This window comes from Erinaceus europaeus, chromosome 2 (genome assembly GCF_950295315.1).
Source record: "Erinaceus europaeus chromosome 2, mEriEur2.1, whole genome shotgun sequence".
NCBI classification, from domain to species: Eukaryota; Metazoa; Chordata; class Mammalia; order Eulipotyphla; family Erinaceidae; genus Erinaceus; species Erinaceus europaeus.
Genome location: NC_080163.1, coordinates 59,655,232 through 59,673,177, shown reverse-complemented (window position 1 = coordinate 59,673,177; position 17,946 = coordinate 59,655,232). Strand labels below are relative to the sequence as shown.

At 40.7% G+C, this 17,946-nt stretch overlaps 1 protein-coding gene across 6 annotated transcripts in view; it reads left to right on the top strand.

Annotated features, from left to right (window-relative positions):
- PSD3 (pleckstrin and Sec7 domain containing 3) overlaps positions 1–17,946 on the top strand; it is a 551,235-nt gene that overhangs the window by 252,874 nt on the left and 280,415 nt on the right. Inside the window, exons 1-2 of one of the 6 annotated variants that reach the window (XM_060181506.1) lie at positions 8,201–8,465; positions 11,839–11,975. The exons of 4 other annotated variants lie outside the window; for them this stretch is intronic. In XM_060181506.1, the coding sequence (XP_060037489.1) occupies positions 11,962–11,975 (14 nt within the window). In that variant the 5' untranslated portion in view covers positions 8,201–8,465; positions 11,839–11,961. Of the gene's footprint in view, positions 1–8,200; positions 8,466–11,838; positions 11,976–17,946 lie in introns of those variants that run through there. One more of the 6 variants, XM_060181516.1, reaches the window with a different exon arrangement.

Genomic DNA, 17,946 nt, shown 5'->3' with positions numbered 1-17,946 from the left:
TTAAAAAAATTTTCACTATGTACATGCTGTAATTTTTATTTTTATTTATTTTTATTGATATAAAAATGATCGACAAGACCATAGGATAAGAATTAAATCTGGATGGGAGTAGTTAAATCCACCTAGGTGCTTTGTTGTATGCTAAATGAGCCTGAATGCTGGTCAGGAGGCAGGTTGCTCTTAGATGTAAAGCAGCATCTTAAGGAAGGAGCCAACAGGAGTATCCCCTTCCTTTGTGGTCCAGCTACAGAGCCCTCCGGCTGACAGGGTCAGCGGTGCTGTGTGAAGTCGAGTCACATGGCTCCAAAATTAGAAAGGATAATTAGAGACTTACAGTTATACACGTTCCGATGGGCTCCTTTGTGTCTAGGTGTTTCTTCCGTGACGGCTTGTCAACTGATGACTCCAATGACTCCAACTTCAATCAGTAAGTTTTTACTTGAAGACTGTAAGGCACAACTGTTGTCACTTGTGACTGTGACAGAGCTGAATGTTGTTCCTTTCTATTAAGTCTGGATTTGGCCAGAGAGAAAAAGTGAGACCCAAATAAAGTAATATGACAGGAGTTTCTTCTTTGGATTTCTGGGAGACATAAAGGTGCCACTTAAAATGTTTCCTTTGCCATGTCAAAGATATATTTAATTCCTCAGCTTCCTAGTTTTTCTTTCAGCTGTCCCTCAGGAGTAGGTGAATTGCATCTGTGTTCGGCTGATAGGTCTGTGGAAAGCGCTTCCCTCAGTCTTGGGTCCATTGGAATTTGATAGTTGTGGTTTTCTGCCTTCCTCTTGATTTTTTTTTACCTTGTCTCAAATGGAATGCTGGCATTTAGAAGTATCTTTTTTTTTCTTCTTTGATGTTTCTCTTAGTGTCTTCTAGGAAAAAGTCACACACAACAAGATTAATACAGACATTTGTTGCAGTATAGTTTCAAAATACTAATTTGCTATCCCTGTTTAAGACCTACCAGTATTTTGATATCATTTATAAGTATTAGAAGCAAAGAAAGTAGGTGGTATTTTAATATCATGTGTACAGTAAGTGAAGAAAATGAGTTAAGCCAGTAATAGGGTAGAGAGTTGATCTTGTGAGACTGTCGTTAGTAATCTGACTCATTGTGGAACTTGAACTATTTCTCTGTCATTAGCACTGGATACAGTGTTTTTGGGCTTCGTTATTGAGTTGCTATTGCTCTAGTGATAGCTTTTTTTTTCACTTTTAAAAAATACTCATTTAATTCCTTTTGTTGCCCTTGTTTTTTTTATTGTAGATCTTATTGTTGTTGTCGTTGAATAGGACAGAGAGAAATAGAGGAGGGGAAGACAGAGGGGGAGAGAAAGATAGACACCTGTAGACCTGCTTCACTGCTTGTGAAGCAACCCCTCTGCAGGTGGGGAGCCTGGGGTTCGAACCGGGATCCTTACGCTGGTCCTTGCACTTTGCCTCACCTGCGATTAACCTGCTGTGTTACCACCCAACTCCTGTTCTTTTACATTTTTAAAATTTATTCTGGAAATAGGCTTTCCTTCTCCTTTTATGAACTTCCTGAAGCATCTGTTTACATCAGCTCCCCTCCCCCCACCTCAAATGTGTTCCTGCTCAGTGATGAGTTGTGGAAGCTCTACTTGATTTTCAGAGCCAGTCATCCCTGTGTTCAGATCCTTCCTCACTGGGTGTGACAACCTGGGAACTTTTCCAGATCCAAAATAGAGTCAATAATACCTACCTGGTAAGGGAGGGAGGAACAAATGAAATTAGTCAAGTGGAAAAATCACATGCTCTAACAAAAGCTGGTACATAATAGGAGATAAATGAAAATTAGTAATATCAACGGCAGTAGTGACTTGAAGAAAATAATTGCACCTATGTGCCATGTATCAGGCTAGGAGTCTTTAACATTGGTCTCTCACTGTCAGCTATCTGAAACAGCACTGGGCTTCCAGAAGCATCACTTTTCATTAAGGGGCAGTATACTCACTGTAGTCATTGCACGAAAACTAGGATTTGGACTCAAAGGACTGGAAGTCAAGTCATCTTCTTTATGGTTGTTTGGTTGTGGGTAGATCATCTCACTGGCAGAACCTGAATTCTTACTGGTAAAATGGAAACCATTTCAATACCTATTTTAGTTTTGTTGTGAGACTGCGCTAAGCCCTTATAAACTTATAGCAACTCATTTTAAACCTGGCATGAGTTTTCCAACAGTCTGATTAATATTCTAAGGATTACATGCAAATGGTTAAGGAAAACAAAACTAGTAAGAAATAAGAGAAGGAGGGCCTAGGTGTGTCCTGGGTGTTTCTTAATTTCTCCTCTACATGCCTGGCCCTGTTTCTTGTGGAGTTGGAGCCATCCCCTTTGCTGGGTATCTTTTGTAGAAATTGCAATGACTTTAGGAAATGGTCTTGCTCAAATGCAGAACAAGCTGGGCTCAATCAAAATGGTTGTGTGCATTTTTAAGCCTGGGTGACTTATTGAATCAACCATCAACAGGAGTTAGGAAAGAAACAGGGCTTGTAGGTCAGCATCTAATGCCTACTAGTGGGGTGGGTTTAAAGAGTTTTAATTGCAGGGCCAGTGAAGTAGCTCACATGGATAGTGTGCTGCTTTGCCATGTGCACAACCCAGGTTCAAGGTGCTGTGGTCGTGTTTACTGTTCACTTTCTCTATTCCTTCTGTGTATAAATAAATGAATGGATTTCAGAAGAATGAGGGCCCTTCATATGAAAATACTTACGGGAGTGTGGCATTGAAGATAACTGGGGAAGAATTTGAAGCCCTGCATTTTGTGGTGGGATTTGTAGCTATGAGCTTGAAGTGAGCTCTGGAAGGTTAGGAGTGAACTAACAGGGGAGGCCCATATTCAGGAACGTAGATCTCCTGAGTGTATCTTTAGGGTTCTGCCTTTATAGAAATGCAATCTCCTGGGAGCTGGGCGGTGGCAAAGTAGGTTGGGCACACATGGCACAAAGCGCAAGGACCCGTGTAGGGAGACCCTGGCTCCCCACCTGCAGGGTGTTCACTTTACAAGTGGTGAAGCAGATCTGCAGGTGTCTATCTTTCTCTCCCTCTCTCTGTCTTCCCCTCCTCTCTCAATTTCTCTCTGTCCTATCCAACAAAAAGGACAGCTATAACAACAATACTAACAACAATAATGATAAACAAGGGCAACAAAAGGGAAAAATAATAAATAAATAAAAAACATTAAAAAAAGAAAGAAAGAAATGTACTCTCCTAGGTGAGTTTCCTCTGTCCCGGTTGTTTCTTAATTTCTCCTCCACATGCCTGGCCCTGTTTCTTGTGGAGTTGGAGCCATCCCCTTGGCTGGGTATCTTTTGTAGAAATTGCAATGACTTTAGGAAATGGTCTTGCACTTGTTGTAGGGTTTTCCAGAGTCTCTCTATCATGTAGTTTAAAATAAAGAAATTCCCTGGATATATACTGTAGGATGCTGGCTATTGGATGACTTTTTTTTTTAAAATCAAAGACTGTATTAAAGGGCTTCCAGTGATAAAGACCATTATAAGTATGTATCATTGGGGCTGGGTGGTGGCTCATCTGGTTGAGGGTACGTGTCACAGTGCACAAGGACCCAGGTTTAAGCGTCTCGGCTCCCACCTGCAAGGAGAAAGCTTTGCGAGTCGTGAAGCAGGGCTGCAGGTGTCTCTCTGTCTTTCCCGCTCTTCATCTTCCCCATTCTCTCAATTTCTGGCTGTCTCTATCAAAGAAAGATAATTTTTAAAAAATTAAAAAAGAAGTATGTATCATTAAAAGGAGGATTGCAACTCTAAATAAAAATTGGCCTGGCAGTTAATATTTTGATGGAGGTGATACAATTGTCTTTTTATTCTTATGTCAGTAGTGCAGTACTTAGGCTTCGGTGGAAATATTTCCTCCCAACAGGGCTCACTTAACACTAGATTTGCCTTTACTATTAGAGAAATATTATCTACTGATCTGTTGTTTGGGGAAGAATAAAAATGGACCTTCTCCTAGTGTATTTTGCATAGAAATACAAATCTATCAGAACTCCAAATGAGGATGCTCCCAGGCTTTAATCTTATTTTTCTTACTGATTTTTTTTCCTCATGTGGAACTCATAATCTTTCTATAAGCTGCAATAAAGAGGCTAAATTTAATTGACTCAAATTTTAGTAGAGCGTTAGTACTCAGTACCCTAATGGCCATGGTACAAGTCAGTCAGATATAATCCTATTAAGTAGAATTGAGGGTTAATATTAAATACCCCAGGCCAGTCATAGATGCATCCTCCTCTCCATACTTCAGATGATGTTTCATATGCCTGCATATAAAGCTTCATCTGCAGTTAAGCCTGGCCTCTAGCTCAAGATTCAGAAAAAGAAAGCCTTATAAGACCATTGAGATTTTTATTTTCCTTCTCACCATCTTGCTACCCAGCAGCATTGATTTGGAATCTTGTGAGAAGCATCTCAGACCCAGTCCTTGACCTGCTTAGTTAAAAATCTGCATTTTGACAAACTACCAGTTGTTTTATGTGTTGAAAGTTTAAGAACCACTGGTCTCCCGCAATGGCCCACAGGACAAAGAAGTAGCAAAGCTCTGGGACAGGGTCAGTAACTAAACTGCACATTAGGGTTATGTGGTAAGCTTTTTAAATTTTCAACTTCCTATTTTGCACCATCATTGAAGGCTCTGCTTCTTCTATTAGTTTAGAAGTTTAGAAGAAAAGTTTCCTTCTTCTTCTTTTTGCTTTTATCATCCTGGGGGAGGCTTACAGTATAATGATTGACACATGAGCACAATGTCTCATCTCCGGCAAAACAGTCTCATCCCCAGCTTACGTCCTTTTCCACCATCATGCACTAGGACCCCAAAGCTCTTCATTCCCTCCCCTTCCCCAGCCACCCAAGTCCTCTCCCTGCCTTTATTCCCTAGCATGCATTCCCTAGCCAAAAAGAGAAGCATGATCACTTTAAAAGGTTTTCAGATGGTTTTGATGTTCAGCCCGGCTTGTTGTTTCCCTTCTGGAAGCTTGTTAGAACTGTGTCATATGAACCTCATCATGACCCATTCAGTCAATTCATCAAAATGTTTATCTTTTTAAATGTGTATTTTATTATATTCCTAAGTGATTCATAAACACTTTAGAACCTGAGGAGTGCTGAAATGCAAAACTGACTGAGACAGTCCTTCTCTGCTCTCTGGTAGCAGACCAGTTAGAAGGTCACTATGCTGGTGTCAGGGAGACATCTCTAAATGGAGATGTGTAAACATGAGCTCTGGCTATGAACTTAAGGATTTCTTGTGGGGGCCAAGAGATGGCTCACCTAGTAGAGCTCCCACTTTGTTATGCAGAAGAACCTGGGTTCAAGCCCCCCACAACCACATGAGCATGTCATGCAAAGGGGAAGCTTCATGAGTGGTGGATCAGTGCTGTGGTGTCTCTCAATTGTCCCTCTCTGTCTCTCACTCTCTGTCTGAAAACTGAGAAAAATGTCTCAATGAGAATGGCAGAATAGTACAAGAAAAAGTCCCAGTGAAGCCATGGTGGCAAAATAAAATATAATAAAGACTTCTTGTGTCATCTTTGGTGCACTACTATAGAGTTCCCATCCCTACTCTAGAAATAACAGAGGCTGCTCCATTTTTCTGCTAGGAAATAGTGTGGTTTCCTGCTGAAGTGTGTGGGTTCTTAAGTCAGGCTACATTGGTTCAAGTTTTAGTGAATTATCTCTCTACACCTTAACGTCCTTATCTGGGAAAAGAAGTAATCATTTGATGCCACCTGATAAGTAGTCTAAAAAATGTTGGTTATTCTCTCAGTAATAATACTGTTTTGAATTACTACTTGTCTTTAAAACTTCTTCAAAGTTACGTAGTCTGAATGGGCTATGATCAGATTGGCTTGGGATGCTGTTTGTCTGTAATAATAACTCTAAAAGCCTAGATTACTTGAAGGTGAGGAATTTTAATGACAGTTTATCTTATTGTCTTTATAATTATTCTATATAGCAGCCCCACCTCCACATAAAGACGGTGACATTTTCTAGTCAAGAGTAGTAATATGAAGTCCTTAGCATAGAGAAAATAAGAGGTATTGAGTAATTGTCATTGTGAAACAGAATCATGAAAGCTCATTATTCACACCTACCATTCGTTTAACAACTATGTTAGAATTCATCCTATAATTTTATATTTAGTGAAGAAGGGTGTCCTTGATATAGAGGCTGACCTTGTCAAGTCTTTAGTTGGAGACTGAAAGAATCTGTTCCAAAGACTACTCAGTTTTTGTTGAACAAAGAATTTAGATTATAGCTGCTCTATAGTAGGTACAAAGTGTTTCAAAACCAAAGAGGTGGCAGCTGAGATAACTTATCAGCTCACCCTCATAAAGGGCATAGGAAGCTAGACTGTAAGGTTTAGGGCAGACTGGACAGCTTCCAACTTGGAGATCCTCATGGAAATGTCAGTTTTGGCACTGGACTGTGAAGAAGGAGGTAGACATGTCTAGCTGATTGTGGGAACAGAGCAGAACTGAGTAGAATTAATGACAGCTGTTTGGACTGGGGGACCTGAGAGTTGGAAGTTGTGGGAAATAGTGACCTCTCTTTCCTGTTGTGTTAATCTTACAGATAGACCAGGTGTTGCTACACTGAAAAAGTAGTTGACTTTTTACAACTTCTGAAACATCTCAGACATACTACATATTAGGAAATAGTGAACACCTGTGAATTCACCAGCCAGTTAAAAAAAAAAAAGATTTATTTATGTGAGGTAGGAGAAAGTACCAGAGCATCACTCTGGCACAAGTGATTCTGGGAATTGAAATTAGAACCTCATGCTTGATGGGCCAACCTTTTAACCACTACACAAACTCCCAGGCCACTCCCACCATCCAATTTAAGAAATAAAACATAGCGCAGAAATCATAGCTCTCCATGAATGCTCCTCCTGTTCCTATTCTTCATCTTCCTAATGGTAACCATGTCCTGTGGGTGTTAGTCATTCTCATACAGCTATGCATCTATAAACATTATGAAGCAGGCATCTATAAAAGCTACATGATGTTCTTTCACATGTTTTTGAGCTATCTTATCTTCTTTTTTCTTATGTTTATTTAGGATTTCAGATGTGTTCTGACCTAGTTTAATCCTAGGTTAAAACTTTGTTATGAACTGTTCATTACATCACTGTGTACTATAGCTTTTTCCCCCTTCATTTTCCTGTTTATATGTATTTTGTTTGCTCTGCATTTTCTTATCTCAAAGAGTGCTGAGGCAGTGAACATTGTTATCGTTGGCTTCTTGTGCACACACAGAAGTTTCTCTAGGGTAGGTATGCATTTAGGAGTAAAATTATTGGATGCTAAGTTATCATTTTCTGGGTGAACTAAGACACTCTTAAAAAGAGCACACTTACTTTCTTGCCAGAGTGAACAATTTTTCTACTCCTGTTTATAAAGTATTTTCTTTTTTGTTGTTGTTGTTGTTATTTAAATTCTGAGTCTTGCAATTCTTTTATGCTAACAACAACAACAAAACAAAAAGCCCAATGTGAAAAACTTGGAAAAGCAACTCAGAGACAGGAAGAGCTGCTTTGCTTTGAGGGGGTGCTAGCTACTGTGGCTCTGTTATCCACTAGTTAGGTCTGGTGGCAGACCTTCCTCTGGATCCTGACTTCTGCAATCCCCAGATTCTAGACATCTGTGGTGGCTGTCACTGGTGTCTGACAGCTGTGCCTGCTGCCTGGCCACTTCTGAATGTTTGAAGCAGGATTTGAACAGGACAAATGAATAATACCAGCAAAAGCAGAAAAATAGAGCCATAATGAATATAGCAAAACACAAACCACAGAAGATTAAGTATGAATTTAACACAGCTGAATTTTATACGACACAAATAAATTAGGTCTTTTTGTTGTTGTTGTTGGCTATTGTAACCATTCCTTTGGGGCTAGAATGCACATGTTGTGGGTATTTATGGCTTTACAAGATAATAATGCTTTAAAAAAAAAACAACCCTTTCTACTATTAAAGAAAACACTGCTGAATTTTTTTGTTTTTCTTTCTGTGTTGGAAAAACTTGCTTTCCTTCTGACCATCATTCCACATAAACTCAGACAGTCCTTCCGACTTCCTGGCATCTAAAGAGTTAAGCTGAGATTTGTGAGGTCATGTGTGACTTCACTCATCTGAACTTTTGAAGCTGATCTCTTGGAGGGAAGCTGCCTGTGAACGGGAGGCTGGGGTTAGGGGGAAGTGCGCCTTCAACTTCTTTTTAGTTCGCATCCCTCAAGCCCTGAGGGATATAGTGGCATTCTAGGAGAATGTCACTGCGGAGTTGGTGTACAGTAGTTTGTAACAGAAGCAGCTGTAGAAGTACATTCAAAGAGCCCCTGCAAAAGAGTAAGGGTTGCTGAACAGATGGAATGGGAGAATGCTCTTTGTATCCGTGACAAAATTATGGGCAGACTGCTTGCCGACAGAGGTAACTCAAATTCAGTGTATTTTCTTTGTCTCGTCCTCTGGAGTCCTGGATTATGTGTGCTTGTAGTTATAGAACAGTCGATGGATTTTACACTGTTTCATTTCAAAAGAAAAAATATTGTAAGAAAGTCTTAAGACACTTAGGAAAGTGATAATTCATATAGTTTTCTTAATAAGGATGGCAGAAATAAAGAGAATGCGTTTGTTCTAGGATCTGCAGTGTTTGGAGAGGATGAGTTTCTTTTTTTCTTTTTATGCTTAAAGAGTTGTGCTTCTCTGCTTAGCAAGGTATCTTACCTGAAAGGGTGCTTTCTTTGCCATGCTTGTCACCAAGGCTCAAGCCTGGACCCATAGCTCTGGGGGAAACTTCAGTGCTGTCATACCTTTTTATTTCTACCACTATTTTTCTCTTTCTCTATTTGAAAAAAAGTTCTCCTAGAGTGATGAGATCCGAGAGAGAGAGAGAGAGAGAGAGAGAGAGAGAGAGAGAAGAGAGAATGATTGAATGAAAACATTCTTCTTTTTCTTTCTCTTTCCTTTTTTTCCCCCTTTTATTGCTGGAGCTTGGTGCTGACACTAGGAATTCACTTCCTGCAGCATTTTTTTCTTTTCTATTTTGTTAGGACAGAGAGCAATTGAGAAGAGAAGGGAAGATAGAGAGGGAGAGAGAAAGAGTGACACCTGAAGACCTGCTTCATTGCCTGTGAAACATCCCCCTGCAGGTGGGGAGTGGGGTTGAACCCAGTTCTTTGTGTTTGGTAATATGTGCATTTAACCAAGTGTGGACCCCAACATTTACCTTTTCTGAAGCATTATCCAACATTAAGAGGTCACCAATTTGGGCTTGGTCATCTAGTTAGATACATTCTGAGGACTGCACAGGATGGTCACTCGTATTTTGGTGCATCACTGAGTATGTTAGCTGTGTGTCAGTGTATAGAAACATTATTTGTCCAGGAATTCAGCATTAGGTTTCAGACTTCAAAGATATGCCTGTTACCTGAAGGAGAAAGGCCTAGGGGGTGTTTGTTTCTAGAATTGACAAAATTTCAGCTCCATAGTTTAGCTCTGGGGAAAGACTATTTTTTGTTGTTGTTCAGGTAGGGACTTGTACAGAGCATAGGTAAGATCAGTAATGGTAAATATGGGCATGCACAATTATAAGTTGTCCAGATGTTTAGTTGAAAGGATTCATGAACATACAAAAGCCTGTGAGAACCCCTTTACCCCCAGTGCTTAAACATCCAGGATTGCAACAGCTTGTTATAAGAGGTATGTTTGTACATGTTTGGGGGGCAGGTTGATATTTTCTTGCCTTGATTACTGATTTTAGGTTTATAATTTTCACTTTGTAATTTCATATAATGTAGTTTTTCTTTTTTTCATTTTTTATTGGTGTAGTTATTATTGATGTCATTGTTGTTGGATAAGACAGAGAGAAATGGAGAGAGGAGGGGAAGATAGAGAGGGGGAGAGAAAGATAGACACATGCAGACCTGCTTCACCACCTGTGAAGGGACGACTCCCCTGCAGGTGGGGAGCCAGAGGCTTGAACCAAGATCCTTACATCAGTCCTTGGGTTTGCGCCACCTGCACTTAGCCCACTGTGCTATTGTCTGACTCCCCTGTAATTTTTCTTATACAGTTCATTAATATACACATCTTGTCTTGGGCTGGGGAAACAGCATAATGTTATGCAAGTGACTTTTAAGCCTGATGTTCTGCAAGTCAGGTTCAGCCCCCAGCACCACCATAAGTCAGAGCTGAGCAGTGCTTTAAAGAATCTTATCTTTTTCTGACTCTGTTTTGTTTCATGCTTCTAATAATAAAGGACAAAGAGGAATGATTGGAGGAAAAAGTACATATTTTGTGGGAAAGGTGAAATATAGTTATGAACCTGATCTTAGGAGTTATAAATCTGTTGAATTAAGTTTTACCTCTACTTCATTTTGTTTTATTTTATTTTATTTTATTTTATTTTATTTTATTTTATTTTATTTTATTTTATTTTATTTTATTTTATTTTTTGCCTCTAAGGTTATTGCTGGGGCTCAGTGCCTGCACTATGAATCCACTGCTCCTGGAGGCTATATTTTTTCTTTTGTTGCCCTTGTTTCATTGGTGTTCTTCTTATTGTTGTTATTGCTGTTGTTGTTGGATAGGACAGAGAGAAATCTAGAGAGGAGGGGAAAACAGAGAGGGGGAGAGAAAGATAGACACCTGCAGACCTGCTTCACCACCTGTGAAGTGACCCCCCTGCAGGTGGGAATTTGGGGGCTCAAACTGCGATCCTTATGCCCATCTTTGCACTTAGCGCCATGTGTGTAGCCTGCTGCATTACCATCCGGACCCCTTTACCCCCACTTCTTACAGTTTGGCCACTAGAAAGTTACTTAATCATTCTTAAACCATATATTCTTCATTTGTGAAATGAGGATGATAATAGAACCTAACAGTGTTTACTGTGAAGATTAACCAAGATGCAGTCCATACAAAGCATTTAATTAAAATTTTCTCATGCATTAATACAAGATATTAATGTATAATAGTCCTTGAATGTTACTGTATTTAAATTGTTTTTCCTTGTAATGAGCTCTTAAGAAAACTTAGACCTTAGAAAATAGTGACCATAATTTGGAATTATGGGTATGTTTACACTGTCAACATGGCAGGATTTCTTTGTAGCAGGGTTCTGAGTAGTACCCTGAATGCTCCCAGTATTCCCCCAAATCATCTATCAAATATATGTAGCCTTTGATGACAAGGAAGACTAAGGAGGAAGATGGGTTGATTAGTGAAACTTTATCAACATTTTGTGAAAATATTTTTTTGGTATTATTATTTTTTTCTTCTTTTTTTATATTTATTTTATTTATTTATTCCCTTTTGTTGCCCTTGTTGTTTTATTGTTGTAGTTATTATTGTTGTTGTCGTTGTTGGATAGGACAGAGAGAAATGGAGAGAGGGAGGGGAAGACAGAGAGGAGGAGAGAAAGATAGACACTTGCAGACCTGCTTCACCGCCTGTGAAGCGACTCCCCTGCAGGTGGGGAGCCGGGGTTCGAACTGGGATCCTTATGCTGGTCCTTGTGCGCTTAGCCCGCTGCACTACAGCCCGACTCCCGAAAATATTTTTTATAGGCACACCTGTGGGCAGTGTCAGTGTTGTCTTTGGTTGTGGACAAAATTGGTGCACATATTTGAACCTCCTGGGTGGCTGGAGACCACAGTAGGAGTGAAATTGATAGCCAGGACCTGTCTACTTTTCTTTTTGTCCCCCCCTTAAACTCAGATATCCTTTGCTTATATACCCATGGCTGTTTGCATAGGTTTATTTACGCTTCTTGCTTAACTCTTTCTATCATCATGCTCCAGGATTTGGTAGCTGTGTACACTGCAGAAGTGGCTTAGCTTCTGTTTCTTGGACTGTGGCTGGTGAACAACATTCATTTTCATAGAGTGACACTGAGGAGATTAAAAGTGATAAAGTATGTGGAAATGCTTAGCACAGAGTAAGTACTACACTATTTTTGTACCTCTGCAAATCCTCCCACTTCTTTTGTTACTGTAGAGGGAAAATTTCATACAATTTATATGCATCCTTCTTGCTATGCTTTATAAAGTTCTCTTTGTACATCAATATTTCTAAAGCTTTTGCCTTTACTGAAAGTAATTTTCTTGTGTTATTGGTTTATTTCACCAAGTGTCAGTTTCTGTTTGCCTCCATTGCTTCCCAGTGCAGTTTATAACCCTGAGAACTTTGCAATTAAGTTTTTTTGGTTATTATTATTATTTTTTATTTAAGAAAGGAGACACTAACAAAACCATAGAATAAGAGGGGTACAACTCTGCACAATTCCCATAACCCGATCTCCATATCCCATCCCCTCCCCTGATAGCCTTCCCATTCTCTCTCTCTCTGGGAGTATGGATCCAGGGTCGTTGTGGGTTGCAGAGGGTGGAAGACCTGAATGCAATTAAGTTTTGAATGAGTCTTCAAAAAAACTGGTATGTGTCAATGGTAAAAATTCAAATTTAAGTCTCTTTGGCCCCACTCCTCAGAAAGCACCTCTTGACAGTTTGCCTGGTGTTGTTGTTAGGCATGTCTATGCAGCTTTTTAGTACCTCATGGTTTATTTGTTTAGTTGAAACATCATTGCATTATAATAATCTATAGGGATCAGGTATGCATCACTGAAAATCAACATGTGTGTCCCTTTTGTCCTGGATTAAACTCCTGATCTGCCTGACCCCCCACCCCCTTCTCTGGTAACTATTTATTGAGATTGAATTGCCCTACTGATGCAGAAGTGCCAATGAGGTCTGGAAAAACTCTGTGGGATTTGCCAGATCTCTGTACAACATGGGTCCTCCCTCTGCCCTGCAGAGCAGGGTTTGGAATGTTCTGGAGCTCCTGTGAAGGGGAACCGCCTGCACAGCTGGGTTGTGTCACTGAAGGCATTTGACAGGTCCAGCTCCGGTCACACTACTGTATTCATGGATCAAGGTCAGAGTTCATCTGTGATGGTGAAGGCATGGAAGTTCTGTCAGCAAATGCCTGGGTCCGAACTTGTTCTGTAAATGCTCTGTCCCGAAGTTCTGGAGAGGCAGGGCTCCTGTGGGGTTCCAGCTAGAATTTTAGTCATTGTTTTGCTGGGTGTGGTTCAGCCAGCACTTTGGTCTACTGTTGTGCTTGGCTTTTGGTCGTTAAAAACATAGGGTGTAAGCTATGTAAAAGAGGGTGCACTGAACATAGAGTTGGATGATATGGACTCAACTTCTGCTTTGCTACTTACCAACTGGGAGGTTGGGCTGGACCCACTTGGCTGACAGTTTCTTTACTTGGAAAATGCACAACTGAAAGGGTGAAGTACCATAGGTGAAAGTGGTTAGCGTGCAAATCAAAGTGTTCTGTGAATATATATTACCAAGTGGAGTATTGAAAGGGTGTGGCTTATTCCTCTGAACTAGTTTAGGTAGGTCAAACTATTTGTACATTAATAAAGGAGGGGCAGTGTGCTGTCAAATGTTTGATGTCCTGGTCTTTAGTCTACTTCTTTTTGTTGAGGTCACTTGTCCCATCTGTTCTGGAAGGCAACAGGCTGCCTCCAGCCTGTGTCCAGAAGAGGGAATGCTCAGAATCTTCTTAAATAGTCCCTCTTTCTTGTTGATTCAGCTGGCCCTTTATTGAGTTTCTGCTTTTAGAGGGGGAAGCTCTGAAAACCTTGGTTGGCCCAAGTCTGCTCCCGATAGTAAGATCTGGAAAGAGTCACTTCCCCTAAGGATCCCTCAGTTTCCTCATCTGCAGAGTGAAGGGGATGGACTAAAAGACCTTTAAGTATGTGGGGCTGTAGATGTGTCAGTCTTCCCCTTTTTGTCTTTTTCTACTTTGCTATGATCATCATCTTATTGACAAATTTCTGCTTCTTCCTTTAAACCTTATCTTAAAAAACAACTAGACAAGTGAATAATGAGCCTAAACAAGTTGAAGGAAGCTGTCCTGATTTCTAAGAAAGACTTAGTGTAGTGCAAACCTGTTAAGAATGACAAAGTGTGGGGGCTTCATGGTGGCTCACCCAGTAAGAGCGTACATGCTTATAATGTGTAAGGGCCCAGGTTCAAATCCCGAGTCCTCACCTGTAGGGGGAAGGCTTCACAAGCAGTGAGGCAGTGCTGCAGGTGTCTTTCTTTCTCCCTCTCTACCTCCCCCTTCCATCTTAATTTCTCTATACCCAAACAATAAATAAATATTGAAACAAACAAAAAGCAGTGTCTCCCCACCTGCAGGGGAGTCACTTCACAGGTGGTGAAGCAGGTCTGCAGGTGTCTATCTTTCTCTCCCCCTCTGTCTTCCCCTCCTCTCTCCATTTCTCTCTGTCCTATCTAACAACGATAACAACAATAATAACTACAACAATAAAACAACAAGGGCAGCAAAAGGGAATAAATAAAATAAATAAAAAAATAAATAAATAAATGGCAGTTTCAGGGCATGAAGGGTGAGTGTCATATTGTTTGTCAAAACTTGATGTCACTTTGTTAGTTTTCTAGAACTAACCTTCTTTGACCAGAGATCCCTTGTCTTAGATATGTTGTATTGGGAGTTATATCTGAAGAGAGAGAGAGAGAGAGAGAGAGAGAGAGAGAGAGAGAGAATAGGGATGCCCTAGAAGCTGGTAACTGCAATGAAAATGCCACCATGAGAGAAATTAGAGTGTGAATATTTATTTAGCTGGAGGCAATGATCCCTTTGGGCCTGGGAGGAACTTTTTGTTGGATGTGTGGGAGATGTCTACATTGCTTTGGTTCTCAGGACTAGTCATCCATCCTGGTTTCCTAAATTCCTTATCTAAATCTTGTTGCATGGAAGAGCACATCTGTCATGGGTGGACATTGTGGTCTGGCTTTCCCCCACGGCAAGACTGCATATCTAGGTGACAGAGTGATACGGTAACATTGGTATTTCTTCAGCATTGTGCTGCTAAAAGATAAAAACAAGACAGTTAAAAACTGTCTCAGCCATTTACAAATCAGAAGGATGAGCACTATCCTGAGTGAGACAGTCACTGGAAATTTTAAGTCCCTTTGGGGACTCACTCATTAGCTGTACCAACTGACATGGGACCCAGGAATGATGTCCTTTTCTCTAAAACAATTTGCCTAAAGAATTTCAAGTCCAATGGCTTCAAAGACATATTTGGTAAGAGGGACATGCATGTATATGTGATTAGGTGAATAATCCAACTGTACAACCATCTGTTATCCAGTTGTAAAATAAGTGAAGATTCTGTTGATCTGGATTTGACACCTTATGCCAGTTCTAAAGGGGATGGAAGGGCTGGTCACCTTAAGAGATATTTAGCTTGTATAGACTTTGTATTGAGTATATCACTATCTATGTAGCATGTAAGTAAGTACTGCTTTAGGGATGGAGTTGGACGTATGATTAACAGGTCTAGAAAAATGAAAACATGTAAACATGGGTGAATTGAGGCAGCCTGGGTTTTGACACTGCATTTGACAGGACATATCAAGTCCCCAAGACCCAGATGCCATCATGGAAATTGCATATCTCGGCATTTCCCAAAACATCAAGATGAGGGAACTGAGAAGTATCTACCTAAAACACAGCTGGAGAATGGCATTTACCATATCGTAAGGTAATGAAATGGCTTGTCTATGATCCCTGCCTTAGTTGGTTAACAATATGGATTTCACAGCTTGACATTTGAAAATAAGTTTTAATTAATTTTTTTTCTTTAAGTTACTGGGGTCTCTTATATGGTGACTTCACTATCTGACTTTTTTACATAGAGAAGGAGAGATATCATGGCACTGGAACTTTTGGGAGTAGGGCTACATACTAGTAGGGCTACATACTATTTCGCATGTAGTGCCAGGGGTCAAACCTAGGTAATGTCCATGGCAAGCGCTCTATGCATATACCTCTAGCCCAGAGAGTAACTTTTTTTTAAATATTTATTTTATTTATTTATTCCCTTTTGTTGCCCTTGTTGTTTTATTGTTGTAGTTATTATTGTTGTTGTCGTTGTTGGATAGGAGAGAGAGAAATGGAGAGAGGAGGGGAAGACAGAGAGGAGGAGAGAAAGATAGACACCTGCAGACCTGCTTCACCGCCTGTGAAGCGACTCCCCTGCAGGTGGGGAGCCGGGATTCGAACCGGGATCCTTATGCCGGTCCTTGTGCTTTGCGCCACCTGCGCTTAACCCACTGCGCTACAGCCCGACTCCCCAGAGAGTAACTTTATAAGAAGAGGAAAAAATGATAAAATTAAACCCTTCTATTGGCAAGTTCAGATTGAACAGAAATAGGCACTCACAACACACACACACACACACACACACACACACACACACAACTGTTTTCAGAAACATACCAACATGAGAGAGCAGGTAGCACTTAATATCTGAGTCATCTTTAGTTTGAAATATCAGCACTGTTACAAACTGCTTCTCAGTTCCATGCCTGACTTCACTCGGCTGCCTGTGAGTAGGAGCTGGCCATGTCCTAAGTCAGCAGTATCTCTCCCTGTGGCACCCTGGTCTCTACTTGAGATACCTCAGGGCCACACAGCCATGGGGGCAGCTCCAGCAAGAGACTGAGAGCTCCATCTACTGACACTTGGCTGCAGGCCAAGGGTGGGACTGCTCTTCCCCTGTGTGCTATGTATCAAAATCCACCCAACACTAGCTATTGTAGAAATAATATTTATCTTGTATTGCACTCAGTTTTCTAAAAATGTATCATTAAAAGTTGAAGTAGGAGAGCCAGCATGATTGCTCACCTGGGAAGGTGCCTGTTTTGCCCTGTGTATAACCCAAGTTCAAGCCCAACTCTCACTGCACTGGGGGAAGCTATGGTGCTGTGCTATCCCTCTCTCTCTCTTACATTCTGTCTCTATCTTAAAGTAGTCCAGAGCAGTGACACCCTGGTTGCAATAATAAAAGAAAATTGAATTAGGTATACCTTCTTTTTAAAAAATAATTTTTCTTAGTGATTTAATGATTGACAAGATTGTGGGATAACAGGGGTACAGTTCCACACAATTCCCACTATCAGAGTTCTATATCCCATCCCTTCATTGGAAGGTTCCCTATTCTTTATCCCTCTGGGAGTATGGACCAAAGATCTTTATGGGGTGTAGAAGGCAGGGGGTCTGGCTTCTGTAATTGCTTCTTCTCTGGACATGGACATTGACAAGTCGATCCATACTCCCAGTCTGTGTCTATCTTTCCCTAGTGGGGTAGGGCTCTGGGGATGCAGTCAATAAGTGCAGCAAGCAAGTAGGTATACCTTCTTAAAAAGCTTTTAAGGAATGTGTCATTGGAAAGGCAGTAAGGATTTAGGGATCCTGGGTTTATTTTTACCCACAGGATTATTGATGGGGGCTTGGGGCTAGCACTATGAATCCACTGCGAGGGGAGGCCATTTTTTCCTTTCAAATTTTTATTAGGACAGAGAGAAATTGAGAGAGGAGGGGAGATAGAGAGAGGGCATGGAAGATAGACACCTGCAGACTGGCTTCACTGCTCATGAAGGTGGGGATTAGGGGCTAGAACTCGGGTCCTTGCGCTTGGTAATATGTGTGCTTGGTATTATGTATGCTGGTAATACGTGTGCTTAACCAGGTACACCTAGGGATCTATTTTCCCCTATCAAAAATATTGTTCTGTGTGTCTAGTGATTATCCTTTCCACTTGTTAGAGACTATGTTTTCTTTTCTTAAATTTCCTTTTCCTGCATTTACTGTCTCTGTTTTCAGAGTTGTTCTAACCTTGTGTCATAATTTTTTAAAAATTTTTTTCCCCTGAATATGTAACCATCCTCGTGGGTGGGCTCCCTGTTGCTTCTCCAGCCGCATTTTATCTTGCTGACCTCAGTAGTCCCTGATGAACAGGAAATTTAAGTTTCTGTGGCCATCCATGGTCTGTGTGACCCAGATGAGTCCAGCAGTGGCCACCA